We start from the raw sequence: 25,224 nt of genomic DNA, 5'->3' as shown, positions 1-25,224 counted from the left end.
GGGACCTTGACATTAGTGCAATAAACATGGGCTCCGAATGTGGATTCAGATGGACCTGGGTTCAAATCCCCACCCACCACTAACTACATGTGGGAGTTTTAGCAGGTCATTGTCCATTTCTGAGCCTCAGTAAAATAGAGAACATGACACTGATGCTGTGAAGTGAGACCGAGAATGTTTTGCCCAGCACATGCAGGGCATTTGAAGATGGGTCATCACTATCGACTCTCTCTTCCAGCTGGATGGCTGGATCGCTGCGAGGCCGGCCATCCACATTTCCCTGGCCAGGGTTTCATTTCTGACGTGTCCTTCCCAGTAAACCAAGCCAGCTACAGTGAATATGCAGTTACATGCTTCATTATCTAATTCCAACTCTAAGCAAAGTCAGCGGGGAGCCTTACGGCCAGCAGCACGTGGATGCTGTCTGGAGCACATGGGCTCCAGTTAACTCTGCTGTGTATAGGCCACGCTGTTCTTTATGGCGTTCTCTGTGGCACACATCCTTTCCAAACCCATCCTAGCTTCCTCCAAGATGTAGCCAACTAAATCATGTGTAATCCTACTTCTAATTATTATTTACTTCATTTGCTTGTGCTTTTAATTATAACGCTGTTTCCATTCAACCACAAGTTCTCAACCTTGCCTGTACATTGGAATGACCTGGAGGGCTTTAAAAAATACCGATGTCTGCTCTGAGCCCCAGAAATTCTGCTCTACCTGGTCTGGGATATGACCTGGTACTGGGATTTTTGAAAGCTCTCTGGGCGATTTGAACATGCAGCCAGGGTTGAGAGGTCATTTGTCTGGTGGAGGACCTTTTGGCAACACAGTTGGGAGTGCAGGGGGCTCAGGGCAGCTCTGACATAGACCCTAGCACCACCAGGTCTGGTCCCTATTATGCTTTTGACTTTCTCAGTTCTGCCATTTATCTCTCTTTCAATTTCAAATTTTTGAACTAAATTTTAAATTTGTTATATTTTTTTCCCAAAAAGTTATTTTTTTTCTTCTCTGTTTGTTCCTGTTTTATAACATTCAGTTCTTGTTTCAAGGCTATAACTGCTATATGGATATACATCTCTCCCACTCTGAGATTATTTAAAAAAATATATATATATATAGTTTTGGATTCTGCATTGTTTCTGTTTTCTTCAATTTCCTTTTTTACTGTTTTGTTTGTTTGCTTGTTTTACTTTGTCTTTAATATCGGAAACTTCCTTCAAGTATCTGGTCATCCTTTTGTTTATATTTTATGACGAGACACTAAAAAGCTGATAGAAGGTGCTATGTGGACGGGCAGGTTGGCAAACTGGCTTTTTGCATGGTACAACCACCTCAGTTCAGTTTCTGTAAGTCTTTTCTCTGGAGTTTTTTTTTTTCTTCCCCCAAAGAAGGAGCCTCTGGTTTTCTGCGGGGGAATGAATGGAGGGAGACGGTGCTGGGCCAGGCTGTGACATGCGTCCTATCTGCTTTTGTTCAAACAGGCCCTTCCTCCTGGATTCTTTGCATCCCTTTCTCTTCTCTTCCTAAACCTGTTTTCCTGATAGTTTGCTCTGGCCCCAGAGAGGTTGGGGTACTGTGGAAAGTCTTCGAATCAGCCAGACCTGGGTCTGAGAACTGACAGTGCCCCACTTTCTCTGTGGCTAACTTTCCCAGACCCTACTTCTCCATCTGCACGACACACCCCAGATCTGGCATATTGCCTGGAACTGTGGTCTTCTGTGACTTTGGATGCTGCTGCTACTACCTTTATCATTCCGCTGTTATAAGAAACCCGGTCCTTACTTCACAACGGAAAACTCTGCTCATGCAGGCATTTGGGACCTCACCTCACAGTGACAACCTCTCATCATCATCCTGGAGCCCCTGCTCTTGACTCCTATCTCTCTCCTCCTCATTCCTTCCTTCCAGGATTGTCCTGTGAACTTCAAATCCTTCTCTCCTTTCTCCCTGTGATGTCTTACCAGCCAAATCGAGGCATTGGGGTCCCACCTTTTAACCCAAGATCTTCTTAATGTAGTTTTCTAAGTAAAGACAGTTATTTTTTTCCTGCAAGATGAATTCTGGTGACAGCTGTTAAAATATATGCAGGCACACTTCGATTTATTGAGTTTCAATTTATTGTACTTCCCAGATATTGTGTTTTTTTAAACAAATTAAAGTTTTGTGGCAATCCTGATTCCAGCAAGTCTATTGGTGCTAATTTTTCCAACAGCATGTGCTTATATGTCTCTGTGTCACATTTTGGTAATTCTCACAATACAAATTTTTTTCTTTTCCTTTTTTCTTTTTTTTGAGACACAGTCTCGCTCTGTCTGCCCAGGCTGGAGTGCAATGGCGCGATCTTGGCTTGTTGCAACCTCTGCCTCCCGGGTTCAAGCGATTCTTGTGCCTCAACTTCCCAAGTAGCTGGGATTACAGGCACACGATGCCTGGCTAATTTTTGTAATTTTAGTAGAGATGGGGTTTCATCATGTTGGCCAGGCTGGTCTCAAACTCCTGACTTCAAGTGATCCCCCTGCCTCAGCCTCCCAAAGTGCTGGGAATACAGGTGTGAGCCTCCGTGGCTGGCCAAACTTTTTCCATTATCATATGTGTTATGGTGATCTGTGATGAGTAATCTTTGATGTTACTGTTGTAATCATCAACAGTATTGGGGAAACCCCAAACCATGCCCAGATAAGATGGGGAACTTAAAAGATAAATGTTGCCTGTGTTCCGATGGCTCCACCAACCGGCCATTCCCCCATCTCTCTCCCTATTTTGGGTCTACCTATTTTCTGAGACACAGCAATATTGAAATTAGGCCAGTTGATAACCCTATCACGGTTTCTAAGAGTTCAAGTGAAAGGAAAAGGTGCAGGTCTCTCCTTTTAAATAAAAAGCTAGAAATGATGAAGTTTAGTGGGGAAGCAGCTTTCATAGCTAGACAGGAGGAGTCTGCCTTCAAAGGATAGGCTGACTCTTTTGCTAGGAGCTAATGCAGTTGATGACTTCAAGTGGGAAGTCAATGCTCTTTCATCATTCCGAATACCCTAGGGCACTTAAGAATGATGCTAAATCTATTCTGCCTGTTCACTACAAATGGAATGACAAAGCCTGGATAACAGTGCATCTGTTTATAACATGGTTTCTTGAATACTTTAAGCCCACTGTTGAGACCTACTGCTTAGAATAAAAGATTCCTTTCAAAATATTACTGCTCATTGACAATGCATTTTGATCACCCAAGAGCCCTGATGGAGCTGTCCAAGCAGATTAATGTTTTTGTGCTTGCCAACACAACATCCATTCCACAGCCCATGGATCAAAAAGTAATTTTGATTTTCAAGTCTTATTACCTAAGAAATATATTTCATAAGGCTTTAGTTGCCATAGAGAGTGATTCTTCTGATGGATCTGGGCAAAGTAAATTGAAAACCTTCTGAAGAGGATTCAGTATTCTAAATGTCAATATTTGTGATTCAAGGGAGGAGGTCAAAATATTGACATTAACAGGAGTTTAGAAGAAGTTGATTTCAACCCTTAGGGATGATGTTGAGGGGCTTCAGCAGAGGAAGTAACTATAGATGTGTTGGAAACAGCAAGAGAATTGAAATTAGAATTGGAGCCTGAAGATGTGACTGAATTGCTGCCATGTTATGGCAAAAACGAACAGATGAGGAGTTGCTTCTTTTTCATGAATAAAGAAAGTGGTTTCTTGAGATGGAAACTACTCCTGGTGAAGATGCTGTGAACATCACTGAAATGGCAATAAAGGATTTGGAATACTACATCAATTTAGTTAATAAGGTAGTGGCAGGATTTGAAAGAACTGACCCCAGTTTTGAAAGAAGTTCTACTGTTAAAATGCTATCAAACAGGATCACATGCTACAGGGAAATCTTTTGTGAAAGGAAGAGTCAATTGATGCAGCAAACTTCACTGACGTCTCATTTTAAGAAATTGCCACAGCCATCCTAACTTCCAGCAATTACCACCCTGATCAGTCCTCGGCCATCAACATTGAGGCAAGACCTTTCACCAGCAAAAAGATTACAACTTGCTGAAGGCTCAGATGATCATTTGCATTTTTAGCAATAAAGTATTTTTAAGTTAAGTTATATACATTGTTTTTAGACATAATGCTATTATACCCTTAATAGACTACAGTATAGTGTAAATATAACATTTATATGCACAGAAAAACCAAAAAGTTTGTGTGACTCACTTTATGGTGACATTTGCTTTATTCTGGTGGTCTAGAACTGAACCTGCACTATCTCTGAGGTATGCCTGTATCTTCCTCTATCTCAGTGGGTCTCCAAACCACCAGGAGGACATGCTAAACACAGATTGCTGCACCTTAGCCCCAGCCTCAGAGTTTCTGATTCAGCCTGTCTGGGATAAGCCTGAAAAACTGCATTTCTTTTCTTTTTTTTTCTAATTTTACTTTAAGTTCTGGGATACATTTGCAGAATGTGCAGGTTTATTGCATAGGTATACATGTGCCATGGTGGTTTGCTGCACCCATCAACCCATCATCTAGGTTTCAAGCCCCGCATGCATTAGGTATTTGTCCTAGTGCTTTCCCTCCCCTTGCACCCCATCCCCTGACAGGCCCTGATGTGTGATGTTCCCCTCCCTGTATCCATGTGTTCTCATTGTTCAACTCCCACTTATGAATGAGAACATGTGGTGTTTGGCTTTCTGTTCCTGTGTTAGTGTGCTAAGAATGATGGTTTCCAGCTTTATCCATGTCCCTGCAAAGGACATGAGCTCATTCTTTTTCATGGCTGCATAGTATTTCATGGTGTATATGTGCCACATTTTCTTTATCCAGTCTATCATTGATGGGCATTTGGGTTGGTTCCAAGTCTTTGCTATTATGAATAGTGCTGCAATAAACATGTGTGTGCATGTGTCTTTATAGTAGAAAGATTTATAATCCTTTTGGTATATACCCAGTAATTGGATTGCTGGGTCAAATGGTATTTCTGGTTTTAGATTACTGAGGAATCACCATGCTGTCTTCCACAGTGGTTGAACTAATTTACACTCCCACCAACAGTGTAAAAGTTTTCCTATTTCTCCACAGCCTTGCCAGCATCTGTTGTTACCAGACTTCTTAATGATCACCATTGTAACTGGCATGATATGGTATCTCATTGTGGTTTTGATTTGCATTTCTCTAATGACCAGTTATGATGAGCTTTCTTTCATATGTTTGTTGGTAACATAAATGTCTTCTTTTGAGAAGTGCCTGTTCATATCCTTTGCCCACTTTTTGATGGGGTTGTTTGCTCTTTTCTTGTAAATTTGTTTAAGCTCCTTGTAGATTCTGGATATTAGACCTTTGTCAGATGGGTAGATTGCAAAAATTTTCTCCAATTCTGTAGGTTGCCTGCTGACTCTGATAGTAGTTTCTTTTGTAGTGCAGAAGCTCTTTAGTTTAATTAGATCCCATTTGCCAACTTCGGTTTTTGTTGCAATTGCTTTTGGTGTTTTATTCATGAAGTCTTTGCCCATGCTTATGTCTTGAATGGTATTACCTAAGCTTTCTTCTAGGGTGAAAACTCGCATTTCTAACATGTTCCTGAGTCAGGTTGATGCTGCTGGTCTATGAACTACAGTTTGAGAACCACTGATAACACCTTATTATAATAATTATAGTTTTTGGGTGAGAGGATTAAATGGGCAAATTAATGCCAAGTACTCAGCACCATACCTGGTATTCGTATACATTCCACAAGTGCTGGCTACGATTCTGAAGGGTGGCCTGATGAGTCTCATCCCTTGTAGTTGGTATTGCAATCACACTTCCTTCCATCTCATGCTATAATCTTCTCTAAACAGGTAATCCAGACAAGGTACCGGAATTTATAGTTGTCACAGAGAATCAAATTGTGAGAGTATTCAATCTGACCTTTCAATTGGCATGAAGAAACTGAGGTCTGAAGAGACAAAATGACTTTCCCGAGGCCACATGGCAAGTCAGAGGCAGCGTCTCTATGCTCTCCTTTTCTTATGTAATGAATGGGCTGGGTGGCATTTTCCCTTTCCCGTTCTTGTACTGACATTTCTGGGAATATGTGAAACATAAGGCAAGTACTTATACCCCGAAATTATATCAGGAAGATTACTGAATAAAAAAGTGGCTATATAGCACACACATACTAAATGTGAAGCTCACAGGTTTTGCAGCCAGGACTGAAAAACCACTGCTGTAGCACGTTGCCTTCTTAAGTGAATGCCCAAGGCTTCTATAGTTGGGCACATCTGCTCCCTGTCTCCTGGCTTACCTCATTCCAGGGCTACAGAACGTCCTTTCCCAAGGGAGCAGATTCATACTGTTTCCAAGGTCTGAGATCCTGAAGTGAGCCTTCCCCATCCGCCACAAGAGAAAGTAAAAGTAGAACCTGTTGTAACTATTCTATCTCGGTTTGTTCAACAAACAATTATTGAGCACTTGACAACTGTGTATAAGGTGCAGTGATAATTGAGTGGATGGTCCAGAGGGGGTCAAGATAGAGCAGCTGCCACCTGGAGATGTTCATGATATGGACTTTTCCAAGAGAAAGGGTCCAACTGGAAAGTTGTACCTGATTCTTAGGCTTCTGTTTGGATTTTTTTTTTTTTTTTTTTTGCTTTTGAAGGGGTGCAGCATTCCTGGAGGTACTGCAATACCAGGTTGATGTGTAGAGTGAACAGCGCAAGCTCCTATTCCATCTCCCTGCTCCAAAAATCCATTTAATATGCTGTCCTCGGATAGAGGACGTATCAGATATTAAAATGATAAGAACAGATACCACACTTGATCTTAGCCAAAAGGCTGAGAAGTGATGCTGCCTGTGTCTTGAGTTCATTCTCTCCCTACTGATATTATTTTCTTCCCCTTGGCAGGAAGATGATGCCTGTTAGGAAGCCTCTGGGGTTCCTGTTCCTTTCTGCTGGATTTATGCTGCTGCCAGTATCGGGGCAGTTTCTACCACCCACAAATCTCCTTGTTAAATAACCAGGCCTCTTCCCATGGGGAATGCTTTCATTAAAAGAGGCAGCCACTGCTGCACAGACCTGCAGGCTTCTCAGGGCTAAAGCGGGCGGGGGTGCAGTGGGCAAAGCCAATGGAGGCACAGGCTGGGTCGTGGCGGTCTCCTGGGGGGCCCTCCCTATTAATGAGGGCCCAGGCATGCAGGTGACCCTTTGAAGATGTGTCCTGAAGCTCTCTCATGGTGATCAATGACAGGAACCCAGACTTCTGCTTTAGCCAAATGATAAGTTTGGCCTCTTTTATGAGGAAAGGAACTCCTTATTGGAAACCAAATTACAAATTAATTAGCAGCTTCCTCTTGGGCTGGGTGTAAACATCAACACCACCCAATGATGAATTTCTATCATGAGCCCCCTCACTGCAAGGGCATAAAATGGCCCGGGCGGCATGGGGATCTGTAGACATCCAGGCAGCTGTGGCTGAGGAGAAAGGGCCTCCCCAACATGACATCCGCCTGCTGTGTCACCAACAACTTGCAAGCCTCTCTCAAGAGCTGCCCCCGGCCTGCCTCGATCTGTTCTAGCAGCGTGAACTGCCGGCCTGAGCTGTGCCTGGGCTATGTCTGCCAGCCCATGGCATGCCTGCCTTCTGTCTGCATGCCCACCACCTTCCGGCCAGCCAGCTGCCTCTCCAAAACCTATCTATCCAGTTCCCGCTGGGCAGCCAGTGGCATCTCCAGCTCCACGGGCCCCGGCAGCTGGTACCGCGAAGGGGCCTTCAATGGCAATGAGAAGGAAACCTTGCAGTTCCTGAACGAGCGCCTGGCCAGCTACCTGACGAGGGTGCGGCAGCTGGAGCAGGAGAATGCGGAGCTGGAGAGCAGGATCCAAGAGGCCTCTCACTCCCAGGTGCTCACCACGACTCCTGACTACCAGTCTCATTTCAGGACCATTGAGGAGCTCCAGCAGAAGGTAAGGGCAGCGGTGAGGTGAACAGGCTCTCTGGGAAGGGATCTGGACTAGTCGGCATTCCAGCTTGGAATCTTGTTAGCTTATTAAGCTATGTTCAAGACAAAGAGACCTCCCTAGGGCATAGGGTTATTTTATAATTTGAGCACTCAGCCAGAGGCTTTCATATGGAGAGATCTGGGATCTAGTCTTGGTTCTACCATTGCCTCATTGCATGACTTTGGGAGGTCCCATCCCTTCCACAGGCCTCAGTTTTCTCATCTGTAAAACAGGGATAATAATGGTCGTTATCTCATGGGGTTGTCAAAAGGATTCGATGAGATGATGCAGGTCAACTGCTTGGAACAGCCCCTGGTCCACGGGGAGTTTTCAGTAAATGTCAAAGACCCTTCGAACTGTCACATGAGTGACTTCAGACATGAGATTCTTTCCTTCCACATTGCTCGGAGCATCCAAAGTGGGGAATTTGAATTTATGAAGCTCCAGTTTCTTAAAAAATACATCTCAAGTTCTCCTAGGACTAGCAATTCACTAAATATCTCCCAGAGTTCCAGGGAGAAGGGAACTTCTGCAGGGATGGCTGCAGGGCTGCTGGATCCTACCTTTGCTGCTGTCTTCTCTTCATTTGAGTTCTTTTTCCTTCTTCTCATCCTGAACTAACCCTTTCCATGTGCCTTGGCCTACAGATTCTGTGTACCAAGGCAGAGAATGCCAGGATGGTCGTGAACATTGATAATGCCAAACTGGCTGCTGATGACTTCAGGGCAAAGTGAGTTTGGCCAGGGGATTGGAGCGGGGGAGGTACTGTCCTCATAGGCTCTGGGGCAGCTTTCCATTAGTTTCACGGAGGGTTGGAAAGTGCCGGCAGTTTAAGGCCTTCCTGAGTTCTGCATTCAGTTCCGCCCTCGGTTGCTGACCCTGTCCTTGTGCAGGTATGAGGCGGAGCTGGCCATGAGGCAGCTGGTGGAGGCCGACATCAATGGCCTGCGCAGGATCCTGGATGATCTCACTCTGTGCAAGGCTGACCTGGAGGCCCAGGTGGAGTCCCTGAAGGAGGAGCTGATGTGCCTCAAAAAGAACCATGAGGAGGTAAGGCTGGAAGTCCCGCTGAAGTGGCCCCAGGAAGCAGAGGGGGAAGAACGTGGGGTATGGGGTTGGATAGGCGTGGGTTGAAATTCCCAAGCCTGCCACATGTTGTTTCAGTGACTTTGCCCAATTTATGGAATCTTCCTGAGCCTCCTCATCTGTAAAACAGGGACAACACTCTCACGCAGGGTTATTGTGAGGATTTAACGGATAGGATATCCATCATGGAAATCCTCAAGGCATGGGTATGAAACACCTGCCACTTGGTCAATGCTCAGAAAAGTAGCCCCCTTCCCTTCTGCATTTCCTGGGCTAGTGTGACTGCCAAGCACTCACTAGTGGCGACTGAATTTGTTTTCTCTCGAGAGCCACACAGCAGAGGTAGAGTGGTGCAGTGGTGCCAGGGTGAGTTATGTCCAGATCTCACGTCGAATGGCCTGTCCATCTCTGCCCGGCTAAACTCTCAGAAGCAGTCCTATCTTTTCTGAGAGGGAGTAGAGCTGCAGTGGTCTCCTCCTTTTGCCTCCATCCTTATTTTGTCCTCTCTTCTGTTTGTATATAAAATGCTCAAGCTGAAGCCATAGGCAAACCCTTTACTTTCTGATTTTTCCTATCTCCTGAAGTTTCTCAGAGGGGAAGCCCTCTGCTTTGGGCACCTGTGTGCTGCCAAGCCCACCTGAGCCATGGTGTTTTTTTCCCTCCTCCCTGGTTGACTCTCAACCTCTTGACTTGGGATTTGAATGGACAAGTGTCTCTGAATCTTGGCTGGGTTTCCTCAGGCTTAAGTGTAAAGTAACAATCAGTCACCACATACTTACCAAGCACCCTCGGGTGCCTGACTCATCTCGCTCAAATCAGAGAACTGGGAATGGCACCAAGAAGCCACTAATGAGAAGTTATCACACACCCTGGCAGCCTCAGTGACAACTTTCCCTCTTTGGCAGCCAAGCCTGGGAGACAGCTGCCCTAACTCGGGCCTTTAACTAGTCAAGCCAGGCTCCTGCTACCCTCCTCCCAGGATGAACACAGGCGCGGAGGGTGACTGGGAATACTAGGGGGACCGGTTTCCCATTTTAGCCCAGATGCATCAAACAAACCCGGGTGCTGCTCTTGGATTCTGCCAAAGTGGTAGGAAGTGTTGTGTTACAGTGAGGTTCCCATCACAGGGGTATTCAGCTGGAGTTTGAAGAGCACTGGGATGCTGCCGAGTGGACGGCAGTCCTTGGGGGCCATCTAATGTTTCAATCTTTAGCAACTTTTGTTGCATCTTTTCATGTCTCCCTGGGGAGGTAAGCTGGGATCATAGGATTGTCGCACTTGTCTGGAGCTCTTGTGCCTTTTCAGGAAGTCGGGTCCCTTCGATGCCAGCTTGGGGACCGTCTTAACATCGAGGTGGATGCTGCACCCCCGGTGGACCTGACTAGGGTGCTGGAGGAGATGCGGTGTCAGTATGAGACCATGGTGGAGGCCAACCGCAGGGATGTCGAGGAATGGTTCAATATGCAGGTGAGCCTCTCACAGTGGGGGTGGCCTCCTCCATGTCCCCAGGAAGGGACTCCAGCCTTCTCCTTCCCCCCACTGCAGATGGAGGAGCTTAACCAGCAGGTGGCTACAAGCTCTGAGCAGCTTCAGAACTACCAGTCAGACATCATTGACCTGAGACGCACGGTCAACACGCTGGAGATTGAGCTGCAGGCCCAGCACAGCTTGGTGAGAGCTGCTGGGTGGGCACCCTCCCTCTGGATCCCAGGCGGCACTGAGCATAGATGCAGGTCCCCAGGAAAGAGGAAGAGGAGGCCCAGATTTCGGCCACCATGGATGCTCATCCTGTTGACTTTTCCTGGAGGGAGGTTTCTCCTGAGATCCAGCTCAGAGATCAAAGAGGGATGTTTCAAATCAGACATGGGTTAGGTGGACACTGTCAAACTCAACTTCACAAGAAAGCTTGTTCTGTGCTTAGCCTGCCCTTCCAAACCTATGGATCTCAATATTACTCATCCTGATGCCCAGGTTCTTCTCTGGACCAACTGAACCAGAGTCTCTGGAGGTGGGGTCTGATCATGGTTTTTTTTTTTTTTTTTTGAGATGGAGTCCTACTCTGTTACCCAGGCTGGAGTGCAGTGGCATGATCTCAGCTCACTGCAACCTCTGCCCCAGCTGGGTTCAAGTGATTCTCCTGCCTCAGCCTCCCAAGTAGCTGGGATTACAGGCATGCACCACCATGCCCTGTTAATGTTTGTATTTTTAGTAGAGATGGGGTTTCACCATGTTGGCCAGGCTGGTCTCGAACTCCTGACCTCAAGTGATCCACCCACCCTGGCCTCCCAAAGTGCTGGGATTATAGGAGTGAGCCACTGTGCCCGGCCGGTCATGGGTATTTTTTTGAGGGCTTCCATGTGGCGCTAATGTGCAGCCAGGTTTGAAAACACTGTTTTAAATGATGCCAGCAGGGAGGTACTTGGGAAATCTCAGATCTAAAGCCTGAAGCCAGACAAAGGTTGCAGAAGGAAGGAGGGATTTAGAATTAGATTTACGAGTAGAAACTATGGTTCCATCAAGTACCAGCTGTTTACCCTTGAACAAGTTATTTGACCTTTCTGGGCTTCCGTTTCCAAAGTGACTGATGTAGGGAGGGCTCATTCCCAGTATCATGGGAGATTTGTCTCTTCTTGGTTCTTTCTGAAGCAGGCCATGGTAAACAGCTCCCTTCCTCATAGTTATGTCTTCCGTTGCCTTAGAGGGACTCGCTGGAAAACACACTGACAGAGAGCGAGGCCCGCTACAGCTCCCAGCTAGCTCAGATGCAGTACATGATCACCAACGTGGAGGCCCAGCTGGCTGAGATCCGGGCTGACCTGGAGCGGCAGAACCAGGAGTACCAGGTGCTGCTGGACGTCCGGGCCCGGCTGGAGAGTGAGATCAACACATACCGGAGCCTGCTGGAGAGCGAGGACAGCAAGTACGCAGGCCCAGCTGAGGCTCACAGATATGTGGGCAGGGATTCTGGGAGGTTATAGGAAGCAACTGGATCTACCCTTGAGGGACCACCAGCTTCGAACCCTGTCCTGACTATGGAGCCATTAAGAAGCTGGTATGCTCTGAAGGAAGTCAGGCAGTTGTGTTCATGCTGCCATCCTGAACCAGACCCCTCGGAGACTACTCTGTCTCATTAAGTACCCACTATGGGGCAGGTGCTATGGAGGGCACCAAGACAGAGGAAGACAGGGCATCTGCCCTCCCATCATTTCCATATGTTTAGGGAGATAGGGAGACAGGTGGCTGGAGCTCATGGCATGTCGGGAGCTTAGGATGAAAAGCAGCTTTGTTAATAGGACCTGCATGATCCTGCTCCTGCCTCTTACCCTAGCCTCACCTGATAGCTCCATTGCTCTCCAAAGGGAGATTTTGGCATGTCGGGAGGACAATAGGAAGCCTTGTGTAATTGAGCCCTGCTGGGGAGCAGGACAGGCAAGATCAGCCGGTGCCCATTTATGGAGAACGACATGGGTCATGCTGGGAAGGGAGGGTTTTATTTTATAGGCGAGTGGAAGGCCTTACTATTGTTTTGAGGAGGAAATGAGAGAATTTACTGCATGTCTTCTCCACTAGATGGTAGACATCTAGAATGCAGAGACATTATAATACATTTTTATTCCTTGTACGTGGCACATAGTAGATGCTCAGTAAATGTCTCTCAAGCTCAAAGCTGTTCTTCAGAAAGATGGCCCTGATAGCAGCAGGAAGAACTGAGTAGAGGGAGGGGAACCAGGCAGGGAAACTGTCCAGGAGGCCCTGGCCACAGCCTAGGTAAGCAATGGGGAGGGCCTGAGTTAGGGCAGCAGAGGCATCAGCTGTAGACACTGTGCAGGTAGAATCAGCAGGACTTGCTGGCTGTCTGAATGCAGGGTACCTCTGGGCCGTGGACACCCAGTGGGCTGACGACTGTTGTAGCTATTTCTTATTCCGCATTTGGCTTTGCTTCTCTGTTATTCAGAATCTATAACTTCAGGGCAAGTGTTGTGTCAAACATTTGCAAGGACCAGGCCATTACCATGCATGAATGACATGGGTCATATGGAGATGGTGGAAAGGCAGAAAGCTCTTGCCTTGTCCAATCCAGGCAGTGGCATGCCCTCAGGGCCACTTCTACTGTGTGAGAAGCAGGTCCAGTATTGCTGATCTTCCGATAGTTCCAGGGAAACTGAGAATCTGGATTTTTAAAAATGTCAAATTCTCCTGATTCTTAAGTATTTTCAACAAATTAAAGAAAATATATACTGCCAGGCAAATGGAACACATTTCAGGTTACACATGATCCTCAGGCCTCCCGTTGGTTCTGTGAGCTACTGGGTTTCCATCCAGCATCCAGTGTGTTGGTCCTGGTTTTGAGCGCATGCCTGTCAGTCTCTGAGATCATCCTTTTTCCTTTCACCATATATTCATTCTTCATTCATTTATTATTTTGTCTGATCCAAATATTCTTATTAGGTGCCTGTTCTATGCCAGGATGCAGGGTGGGCATGTGTCTCTGGCTGCTGGCCTCACTGCTTGGCAGGGGAGACAGACCATAATAGAATGATTACTAATCACGATGAAAGGAGTTACATGTACCATGGGGGCTTGTCTCAGAGAGGCAGGGGAGGCTTCAAGGAGGACGTGACAGTTGAGTTGAGCTCTTAAACAAGAGAAGAAATGTAGGTGAGTGGAGAGGGAAGAGGGTTCCAGAGATGTATGGCACAGGGCATAAGGCCTGTGGCCTTAGCAGCACAGTCCCTGCAAGGAGCTGGAAGAAGGTCAGAGTACCTGCAGCTCCGAGAGCAACGGAGCTATGAGGTGAGGCTGGGGCAAGAGGTGGGAGCAAGATCATGCAGGTCCTATTAAGGAAGTTGCTTTTGTTTATTTTATTTTATTTTACTTTAAGTTCTGGGATACATGTGCAGAACGTGCAGGTTTGTTACATAGGTATACATGTGCCATGGTGGTTTGTTGTAACTATCAACCAGTCATCTAGGTTTTAAGCCCTGCGTGCATTAGATACTTGATTTAACGTTCTCCCTCCCTACTCCCGTCACTCCTCGACAGGCCCCAATGTGTGATGTTCCCCTCCCTGTGTCCATGTGTTCTCCTTGTTCAACTCCCACTTATGAGTGGGAACATGCAGTGTTTGGTTTTCTGTTCCTGTGTTAGTTTGCTGAGAATGATGGCTTCCAGAGGAAGCTGCTTTTCAACCTGAGCTTAAATGGAAGCCACTGAGGGACATAACTGGATTTGTGACTATAGAAGATTGCTGTGGCTACTAAGTGGACAGTGGTTAGGTGGGGCTCAAGCTGGCTTGGAGAGATCAGTTAGGAGGCCATGAGGTGACTCAGGCAAAGATGGCGGAGGTTGGGACCAGGGAGGCTGAGCAGAGGAAGCATGGTAGATGGGGTTAAGAGGCATCTGAGGGGAGAATTGGCAGGACCTGTGGCCGAGTGGGCCTTCTCTACTAATCCTGTCCCTCTGTGACTTTCTCCTGCAGGCTGCCCTGTAACCCATGCTCCACTCCTTCCTGCACCCCGTGTGTGCCCTCCCCATGTGTGCCCCGCACCGTCTGTGTGCCACGCATCGTCGGCGTGCCTTGCTCACCCTGCCCCCAGGGCCGCTACTGAAGCCCCTTTGTGCTGGTGGATCCTGGAGGGCCTGGGGCTGGGCAGCCTGGTATTCAGTGGCCACCAAAAGAGCTGGGCCAGACCCGGCCAGCAAGGAAGACCCTGAGCAGGACCGTGGATCACCTGCAACAAGCTCTGATACTCCAGGGGGTGCTCAAGCCCTCATCACTTCAAAACTGCCTCTTTTTTCAATGGGTGAACTGTCCTCTTTGGTGATGTTTCTGGTTGTCTGTGCTGCCTCAAAGAGCATGTGTTGTTAGTTAACTGGCAAATAGAGCTGCACTCAATGGCCTTGCAAACATGTCTGTCTCTCTTTGTCACTTACGCTGCTGCATCCACAGGCCAATCCTACTCAACTGGGCTCAAGAGGAAGGGGCAAATTCTGTATTTATTTTTATGCTCCTTCTGCTTCCATAGAGGCTTGAGAGGTGTACACTAAAAAGGCCTCATGCCGTAAACCAGTTAAAACTAATCAATTACTCTAGAGCCAAGTAATAAAAGAACAAAGAGAGGAGGGAGATAATCATGCCAGAAACCTAGGCCAAATTACTGTAATTGAGAATCATACCGTAATTAAACCCACCCCTAAATCTCATTACAGCTGGTACAATGGGATCATTCATTCTTTCAAAATATCTTCGCTAAGCAGCTACTGGGTGCAGGTTCTGCATTAGGGGCTGGCTAGTCCAGGAGAGAGCTCCCAGACACAATGTCAGTAATGCCTCATTTAATCCTTGCAACAATCCATGAGAAAGAGACCATTATTTCATCCATTTTGTAAATGAGGAAACTGAGGCCCAGAGAAGTTAAGAAAATCGCCCAAAGTCACACAGCTTGTAAGTGGCCGACCCAGGACTGAAATCGAGGCCTTTGGGCTCTAGAGATTCATATTCACAGTCCTCACTATTTGCAAACTACACCTGAGTGCAGGGGGTATAAAAAATGCACGTGATGACCACCATTCAAACACTTGTAATTACAGGAGGAGCTAAGACCCGTGTGCATAAGACCCCACTCCTTTCTTCATAAGAGCCATATAATAGTAACAGTAATAATAATAATAATGGCAATGGTTACTACTTCTTGAGCACTTATAATGCACCAAGTACTGTGTGGAGCATATTACATAAATTAACTTACGCGGTTTTCATGACCACCTTGTAAGGTACGCATAGTATCCATTTTAGACATGGAAGTGGAGGCATAGAGTGGTCACGTCAGTTGTTGAAGGTTACATGCAAGAACAAAGACTTAAACCCAAGTCTAGCTGCACAGCAGTGTTATTTTGACCATTCTAACTGCCAAATTCCTACCTAGAAAGAGTAAACACTAGTCAAGATTGGGAGAGAGTCTTAGGCTGAGAGGATCTGAAAGGCTTCTTGTAGCTGGTGGCATTTGAAATGGGTCTTAGAGGTTGAATAGAAGGTCTACAGGGCACCAGATAGGCAAGTAAGTGCGTGGGGATCTTCAAGAGAGCAGGGGTCACTCTCGGAAGGCCTTGAGGGGTCTTGCTGGCTGGAGCAGTGGGTTCCTGTGAGAGGCTGATGGGGATGAAGCTGAAATGGTAGAAAGACATCAGATGGTAGGGGGGCCTTGGGTACCCCACAAACAGCCTGGACTCTGGACTCTCTCCTGAAGGCAGTGGGAGGGCTGCTGCAGGATTTGAGCCCAAAGAGACTGGAGTGGCATCTTAGAAAGTTTCACCAAGTAACACAGACAGGATGGCTGAGAGGAGGGGATAGGCTGTGGAAGAAGCTAACAGGGTCTCAGGTAAGATAATGTCAGGGATCATGGAAAAATAAGGAATCAATCTAAGAGACACTGTGATGGACCTGACTTGGCAATGGGTTGGCCATGGCAGGTAAAGAGGAGAGAACTGGGGACAGGAATCTTGAACACCTTTCTGAACCTCACCCTCCAAACACACAGTTCTTCCTTAATGAGCTGAGATAATGTTTCTATTAAGTATCCTCCCTCTGGCCTTGCCAAGAAATGATGAAAAATGGATTGGATCCCGAAGCTGCCTGCAGGCTCTCCGGACATGATCCTGCAGGCATCCCTGGCAGACAAGGTCATTAGCTTGACAGCAGGGACACGAACATACTGCTCAGCAAGCTGTGGTTCCTGGTTGAAGGGTGGGTCAAATTTCAAGAAGCTGAAATATCAAGAAAGAGGGGCTAATTGGATTTTCTGACTGATTGGATTTTCTCATAACTGCGTGCAAACCAACAATCTTTCATTTCAACCCCAGTGCAAAACTTTTCTGGAAAGTGCTCAGCTTGATAAACAACACACTGAACAGATCAAATCTTTGGTTCTATAATCCTAGACCTGTTCTGTCCAGTATGGTAGCTCCTAACGACATATGGCTGCATACACTGAAACGTTCACCTGAGTTGCACTCGTCACACGTGGCTAAGTGGTAGTAAATAGGACAACACAGTCATGAACTGCAGAAAGTTCTACTGGACAGAGTTATCTTAGACTGTCAGAACTAGAAGGAGCCTTCCAGATGATCTGACCCTGCTTTCCCAGTTTTACAGAAGAGTCATATCAGACCCAGAGAGGTGGAAAGATGTGCTCACAGATGCAACCAACAGGTGGGAATTGAAGTCAAGGGTTTTGACGCCAAGCCTCATAGGTCTCTCCAAGCTCTTCATGCTTTCTCCAAGCACCCTAGGTTTATTATTATTTCAGGCTAATACGCATTTCCCCTTTCCCTTTCTTTCATTTCCCAAAGAAGGGAGACATTTTCTCTGAGAAGCTGAAACTTCTTCCTGGGAATACAGTTCTCTTAAAAAGCATCACTAGCAACTGCCAAATTCAGAATCTCCTTCTCTGAGCACTGGGCTCAGTAAGATCAAAGACCTTGAGCTGTGGCCCAGAGCCTCAGCAGCAGTGATTGCACAGGAGTTGTGGGCCTGAAGTCCTGGACCCTGGAGCCCCTGGGGACTTCCAGAGTCTCCGTTTCCCCAGTGCATATTGTTCCAGTCCACCTGGGTCCCCATTCCCACACCTGTGTGTCCCTCCCACTTGCCAAGACCTGTCTGACTCCCCAGATGCCTGTTAAAGCTTTTTATATGAAACCAAGCCCCACAGTCCAGGGCCAGGAATACCCCCCTCTGCTGGAAGTGATGTCCATCATCTTCTATCTCTGGATGGTACTTCAAGCCAGATGTGTCACGAGCTACCCTCCTGCCTAGCCTGTATCTTATTTGATGGATGAAGCTGTGGGCATAGACTTTGGGAGATATTTATCCCCCACCAGCACCAGGATCTCCTGGGAACTGGACTCAGTGTACCACGCATGGAGATTCTCAGAGGAACTTTCTCCTCCTATCAAAGCGTTTGCATCTAATTAACTCTTTATAGGGGAAGAGTTTATAGGGAAATGTAGGCAGGACCCTGGTCAAGTCATAAAACCTCTGTCATGTTTGATGTTTTGGAGAAACCCTCACAGATATCAGGGATCCTCTCTGAGTGGGACTGGAAAAAATAGGTGTGCTTTTCAAAGACACCACTTTCCCTGAGGCTATTCAAGAGTCTGGGCCTCACCCCTGCTGCTCACTGCCCTAGTGGAAAGCACCCTCTTCTGGGGGTGGGAGTGAGGGCCCATGGGCAGAACTGCCATTCAGGGAAGACTGGCCAGAGGGCGACAGCTTCCTGAAAGATCCAGGAGTCAGGTTTGGCATCTGGGAGATGGGGCCGTGTGTGGACTCTGAGTTGCACTGAATGAATCTTTCCTCACCACTATATTAGGTAACCTTTTAGAGTGTGATCAAAAAAAGAATATGCCTCTTCCAGGCTATAACCAGGAAAATCATTAATCATAAAATAATATTCTTTTTGTATTTCATATATTTTTTTTTTGGGAGAGAGAGTTTTGTCCTGTAGCCCAGGCTGGAGTGCAGTGGCGTGATCTTGGCTCACTGCAACCTCTGCCTCCCGGGTTCATGTGATTTTCGTGCCTCAGCCTCCTGAGTAGCTAGGACCACAGGCACATGCCACCATGCCTGGCTAATTTTCGTATTTTTAGTAGAAATGGGGTTTCACCATGTTGGCCAGGCTGATCTCGAACCCCTGACCTCAGGTGATCCACCCGCCTTGGCCTTCCAAACTGCTGGGATTACAGGAGTGAGCCACTGAACCTGGCGTTTTTGGGTATTGAAGGTCAGTGGAGAGGACGATTCATCTTAGAGCCAATGCCACTCCTAGAGAGATGCCAGATAGTCACTCAGGGAACAAAGCCTAACTTTTCAATGGGGCATCTCTAAAGAGAAAACATTTAACATTTCTTTTCACAACAGAAGGCAGTAAACAAGAAGTCCCAAGTCAGCCCTTTCTTTCATAAAGTGGGGAGCTACTTCTGAGGACTGAATAAATGCTGATGGGTTGTTCTGATGGCAGAAAAAATGAGGATTCACTGGGGGAAAGCTCCTATGACAGGTGAATAAAAGCTCTGGGCAAGGAAACACTCGCACCTGAGCACTTGGCCCTTGTCACAAATCTGCAACTCAACTTTCTAGGACCGTGGCTTCTAGTTAAAGCGGAAATCCCTGCTCTCCAAGCTTTGGCAAGAACTCTTTGAAGGCTCCTTGCTCTAGGCAGACTGTGGCCAGCAGCCACTCTGGAAACTCTGTACCCAATGTCTGTAGATCCCAGCACTAAGACTGGGGCCCACCTGTAAGAGAGTCACCAACTTAGTAGCCATCTCCTTAGAACCTGTGGCTCATGGTCAGTCCAGCCTGGCCCTGCCAGCAGTCGCTCTGCCTGTCCTCTGCCAGGGACCAGGAACATCCCTGCTAGCATGGGCACCTGTGGCCGGTTCAGTGAAGACATCCTCAGCAGCAGTGGGAAGGGGATCATGCAGTTCCTAAGTGAGTGCCTGGCTAACTGCTTGCAGAAGGTGCAGCAGCTGGAGCAGGAGAATGAGAACTGGAGGGGGAGGGGCGGTGCTGAGAGCCAGCAGTGGAGCAAACGGCAGTGCCCTGACATATGCTCCAATTACTGCTCACACTTTGAGACCATTAAGGAGCTTCAACAAAAAGTAAGATGAGACCTTGAGCTCTGGCATCAGTGGCATGGAAAGAGAGGGCTGAGGACCGGTGATGGGAGAATGGGAGGGGTTGCCTGGGGAGATGGCATTCCATGAATATTCATGAAGATGGATTGAAGGTGCCAGAAATCAACTGTGATGTCAAGGGCCCAAGCACTTCGTTCTACAACCAGCTCCATTCAACAAGCATCACTGCTGATGACTGTGACGAGAGGACTGCGAGTGGGATATGGATTTATTTCTTCACAAACCAGATCCTGCCTTATTTAAGGACGTGCCACCATTCACTCACTAGTTATTGAGCACCAGCAATGAGTGATCGCTGTGCTGGGTGCTGGGGAGCAGACACTACCTATAGGATGAAGCCTAAGCTCTTTGTCCTGGCATTCAAGTCTGCTATGTTCCCAGCCTCACTTTTTTTTTTGTAGCTTACCTCCCTCTAATCTTCTGCAAACATCCTGTGCTTCTGTCAAACTGTGTTGTCACTCACAAAATGTTTGTTCACATGTGTAATGCTCTCTTTCTCATCTTTGCATGGCCAAATTCTAGCTGGGCTTCAAAAGCCAGGTGATATTCCCCACCTCCTGGAATCCTTCCTAGAGGTTAATCCCCCTGGGATGGGTTTTGGCTTCCACGGAATAACCTACAGCCCCATATTTGAACATCTCTTATGGCATTCTCACCTTTCTATTTGTTTTGGAGTTCCTGTGCTGTACAAGATGGTGGAAAGGATGAACAACCTAACTTCATTTAAAAAATTAATCACATTTATTTAGTATTTTCCACTAAGTGCTGATATTCAGCTGGGATGTAGCAGTCTGTCTCTGTGGCTGTTTCCTTGTCTCCTTTTTGATTGCTGCCAACAGTGGTTATAATATTTCCAAAATCACCCTTGATTCTACTAGATGTCAAACCTGAACAAATTAACATACTCATCATCTCACGTAGTTACCCATTTCTTGCCCCCCCACCCCCATGGCAAGAGCAGCTATAATGTACTCATTTAGCAAAAATCCTGAATATAATACTCTATTATTAACAAGAGTCCTCTTGTGCATTAGATCTTTAAACGTGTTCAGCCTACATATCTGCTATTTTGTATCTTTTGACTTGTGCAGTGTATTTAAAACTATGGCTATGACTTATGAATGGTCTCTGAAGTCATTTTAGTGGATTTTGATGAGCATAAGACAGATAAACACGTCTGGGCGTGGTGGCTCATGCCTGTAATCCCAGCACTTCGGGAGGCCGAGACGGGCGGATCATGAGGTCAGGAGATCGAGACCATCCTGGCTAACACAGTGAAACCCCATCTCTACTAAAAACACAAAAAAATTAGCTGGGTGTAGTGGTGGGCACCTGTAGTCCCAGCTCCTTGGGAGGCTGAGGCAGGAGAATGGTGTGACCGCGGGAGGCAGAGCTTGCAGTGAGCCGAGATTGCACCACTGCACAGCAGCCTGGGCGACAGAGTGAGACTCCGTCTCGAGAGAGAGAGAGAGAGAGAGAGAAGAGAGAGAGAGAGAGAGAGAGAGAGAGAGATAAACACAATACAAAGACCAATGAGTCATGAGAAAACTTGGTATTCAGAATTTTTTGGATTTCAAAATTGCAGATAAGGTCTTGCAACCCTGTACTTCTTTATTAAAAGTAGTTTTATTAGCAACTGATGACTGCTTTCTGGAGTGTAAATTCTCCCAAATAATTGCCAGGGTGGGTTTTATAATCCTTATTTCCAATAAAGGAAAATAAAAGCTCCATGGCTTAAAAGAAAATAGTAAAGCCAGAATCTGCACTCTGACCCCAAATTGCTGCTTTTGACTATATCACCTTTCCTATCCTTTTTTTTCTTGTTCTTCTAAGTCCTTGCTTCTCAACCATGGCTGCTCTTTGGAACCATCTGGAGAGCTTTACAAAACAGTGATGTTGGGCTCCACCTCCAGGGATTCTGGGGCGATCGGTCTGGGTGTGGCTTGGGCATCAGAAGTTCTAAAAACTCCCTAGGGTTTTTTTTTTTTTGAGACGGAGTCTGGCTCTCTCGCCCAGGCTGGAGTGCAGTGGCGCTATCTCGGGTCAATGCAACCTCCGCCTCCTCAGTTTAAGTTATTCTTCTGTCTCAGCCTCCCGAGTAACTGGGATTACAGGCATGCACCACCATGCTCGGCTAATTTTTTTGTATTTTTAGTGGAGATGGGGCTTCGCCATGTTGGCCAGGCTGGTCTCGAACTCCCGACCTCAGGTGACCTACCTGCCTCAGCCTCTCAAAATGCTGGGATTATGGGCATGAGCCACCATGCCTGGCCTTTTTATTTTTTTTAAATAACAGAATAGACAGTGCACCCTGAGAGAGGATTCAGGGTGGGCTCCTTGTAAGGATGAGACAGCCCCCTGGGGGATTCTGATGTGCTGTCAAAGGTAGAAGCCGTTCTCAACTGGTTTCCAAGGGGGTGTGAGGGGAGGGGAAGCCTGTTTGTCTCAGACGTTTCTAATCACTGTGTCTGGGACTATTCCCTTTTCTTAGAGCAACGGTTATCACGTTTGAGCATTCCTTACAATCACCTGGATGGTTTGTTAAAACAGATTGTGGCCGGGCATGGTGGTTCACACCTGTAATCCCAGCAGTTTGGGAAGTTGAAGCGAGCAGATCACTTGAGCCTAGGCATTCATGACCAGCCTGGACAACATGGCAAAACCCTGTTTTTACAAAAAATACACAAATTAGCTGGGCGTGGTGGCATGTGCATGTAGTCCCCTCTACTGGGGAGGCTGAGGTGGGAGGATTGCTTAAGCCTGGGAGGTCGAGGCTACAGTGAGCTGAGATTGTGTCATTGCACTCCAGCCTGGGTGACAGAGTGAGACCCTGTTTCAAAAAAACAAAAACAAAACACACACACACACAAACAAGGGAAAACACAGATTGCTGCCCCCTCCCTTGTACCCAGAGTTCCTGCATTCAGTAGGTTTGGAGTGGGCATCTGAGAATGTGGATTTCTAACAAGTTCCTGGGAGATACTGATGCTACTGGCTAAGAAACCAGACTCTGAGAACACTGCCCTACAGGCTGACATGACCAGCTTAAGAAAATGTCCAGAGAGTAATTTTTCCCAACACAACATAAAAACCAACATAAATCTATACAGTTTTCTTTATCAAACGTCATCTCCTCTGTGCTGGCTTATCCCTGCCTAATGCTTGCTAGGTGCCTCACTTGGGCTTGTACCTTTCCTCGGTCAGCGTCACTATCTGAAAAAGGGTTGAGGGTGACTTGAGAGAAGCATCCTGCATGAGCAGAGAAGGGTTGTTCCCAGTGATGTGCAATTAAACTAGCTGGTTCTGCCCTTTCCAGAGGCTGCCTGAGTTTGCAGCTGAGACTGTGGGTCTCTGAGGGGAACCAGAGCGTCTCAGTGACTGGTGAGATGATGAAGCAGTTGTGGGTGGCACCATGACCATACTGCCCTCCTCTCTTGCCTGTGTCATCAAATGCGATCTACCTTTGGTTTCTCTGTAGGATTGATCAAAAAAATTACTATGTAAGAAATGTATTGTCATGATTTTGGCTTTAGAAAGTGGGGATCAAGTGGTATGCTGGAGCTAACTCTTACTAACTTACGAGAGCCGATTTTTCACATCTCTTTCCAACTCCACATTCAGTGGCGTCGTATTGTTTGCTTGAAGTTGGCTATCGTGGGAGTATTTACACCACAGAAATTGGCCTACACTACAAACTGGAGGGGTTTTCCCCCCAGAAAGCTAAGTTGTTGGCATATCTCTGGTTGTGTATTTATCCACATTGCTTAAGAATCTATAATTTCACTTCATTGGTTCAGCATACAAATGTCTTTGCTTGGTCCTACTATGTTTCTTATTACCTGCTTAAATAATTAAACACACATGGATTCAGAACTCTACTCTGCAGCCAGGCTCTGTGCCAGGGTCTGGGGATATGGAGATGAAAGAGGGAAAAGCAATGAGACAAACTCCCTGATGTCCAGGAGATCCCAAGTCCATGGTGGGAAGCTACCACCTCTGATACAGCTACAGTTTCCCAGGGTGGGAGGAGTGTGTCAGCAGAGGGAGAGCTGCCTACCTGGGAAGCCAGAGAAGGCTTTGCAGAGAGCATGACTGAGCCCACACAGCTCAATCTATCTGTGTCAGAGAACGGTCACATGATTTCATAATCAGGGGTTTGTAATGAGCAACAGAAAGCAGTGTTTTCAATATTTTCCACCATGAGGATCTTTGACCTCTGCCAAAGATCTGTTTTCACTCTGGCCAAAACAGAATCCTACATTTTCTTCCCTTCTTACAGTCTTGCTTCTCAAAGACTTTCCAACTCTTTCCAATTCATCTTCTGGAATCTCTTCCCTCACCATTGTTCCCTCACCATTGCTTGCCAGGGCAGTGTGAGCCTCCTGAGCTACTCTCCAGGTGCGTCGATTGCAGTGAAGCCTGGAGCAGCAAATGATGCCATCAGAGGCAAGTGTGAGGCTCACAGGTCCCAATGCATGGGCCGTAGTTTCTGTGCCTATGTGCAGAGGTGGAAGCTCGTGATTGTCATCCACAGGAGAGGATGGGACTTGTTTCCCACACTCTTGCCAACATTATGTGCTATTATCCAACTTATCAAAACCTGATAAGAAAACAATATCTCTTTAGTTTGTATTTCTTAATCACAAATGAGCAGACATTCATATATAGATAAAATCATATTTAATTTGAACAGAAGGGTGCCTTTTCCATTCATCAAAGCCTCAGGAGTTGGATACCTGGAATAATAAATTTATATGCTCAGCCTCTTCTCTCAAGAGTCTTCATGGTTTCCTGATCTAGGATTGTTTGGGACACCATTTTCTAACACCCTGGAGATGTGGCAGCACTAGCTTTACATACAGTACTTGTCATAAATCTTTACATTCACTGCAATGTGTGATGGGTGATGTTCCCACACAGGACACAATTCCCTAGATGCTTCCTTGCATCTTCCAGCAGTAGAAGCCATGACACAGAAAAGATAAGCTGTGAGTTAAGCACAATCTCCAGGTGCTAGCCTACAGCTCCACAACTTTCTCTCCCACTGGTTCAGATACGCCCCTATGTATCCAAATTAGTGAAAACGGCATTCCAAGACCACAGCTCCTCACCTCCATTTGCAGTAGACTTCATGCCTCTAGAGACTGGCATGTGTAAAGTCAGAATCCACGCAGAGAATGTCGTGCACACAGGTGAATGAAGGAGGGTGGCAGGCTCCCACCTCTCACACTCTGTGTTCATCACTTCTTGTTACTGAACCTGGCCTCGTATTCGGTCACCAGGGGCACAGGGACTCTTTTTAAAGGGTTGGGAAGAAACAGAGTCTTAGGATCCCCACCCGCTCCTTCACCTCCTTTGAGAAAATACAAGTCAGTGGAACCAAGCAACTTTGCAAAGGGCCACGCCACATCAGTGTCATTATGCAAAACAGTACATGGTAGAAGCCCAAGCCAGGATCCAAGCCAGTGAGCA

General features: G+C 46.7%; 3 protein-coding genes and 1 non-coding gene across 4 annotated transcripts in view; 1 reads left to right on the top strand and 3 right to left on the bottom strand.

Moving 5' to 3' along the window:
* LOC126938621 (eukaryotic translation initiation factor 1) overlaps nucleotides 1–25,224 on the bottom strand; it is a 1,120,764-nt gene that overhangs the window by 217,006 nt on the left and 878,534 nt on the right. The gene's annotated exons all lie outside the window — the stretch shown is intronic.
* Nucleotides 1–25,224, bottom strand: part of CNP (2',3'-cyclic nucleotide 3' phosphodiesterase) — a 736,460-nt gene that overhangs the window by 505,134 nt on the left and 206,102 nt on the right. The window lies entirely within an intron of this gene.
* LOC126940087 (U2 spliceosomal RNA) lies at nucleotides 6,630–6,820 on the bottom strand. The gene has a single exon (XR_007720604.1). It is a non-coding gene; the product is annotated as a U2 spliceosomal RNA (small nuclear RNA).
* Nucleotides 7,409–15,264, top strand: KRT32 (keratin 32). The gene is made up of 7 exons (XM_050762750.1): nucleotides 7,409–7,938; nucleotides 8,622–8,704; nucleotides 8,868–9,024; nucleotides 10,366–10,527; nucleotides 10,606–10,731; nucleotides 11,760–11,980; nucleotides 14,540–15,264. Exons 1-7 carry the CDS (start codon nucleotides 7,471–7,473, stop codon nucleotides 14,667–14,669), a joined length of 1,347 nt encoding a protein of 448 aa, XP_050618707.1. The 5' UTR covers nucleotides 7,409–7,470; the 3' UTR covers nucleotides 14,670–15,264.

The sequence above is a fragment of the Macaca thibetana genome, chromosome 16 (assembly GCF_024542745.1).
Source record: "Macaca thibetana thibetana isolate TM-01 chromosome 16, ASM2454274v1, whole genome shotgun sequence".
Taxonomy (NCBI): domain Eukaryota; kingdom Metazoa; phylum Chordata; class Mammalia; order Primates; family Cercopithecidae; genus Macaca; species Macaca thibetana.
This window is presented reverse-complemented; position numbering and strand designations above follow the sequence as displayed.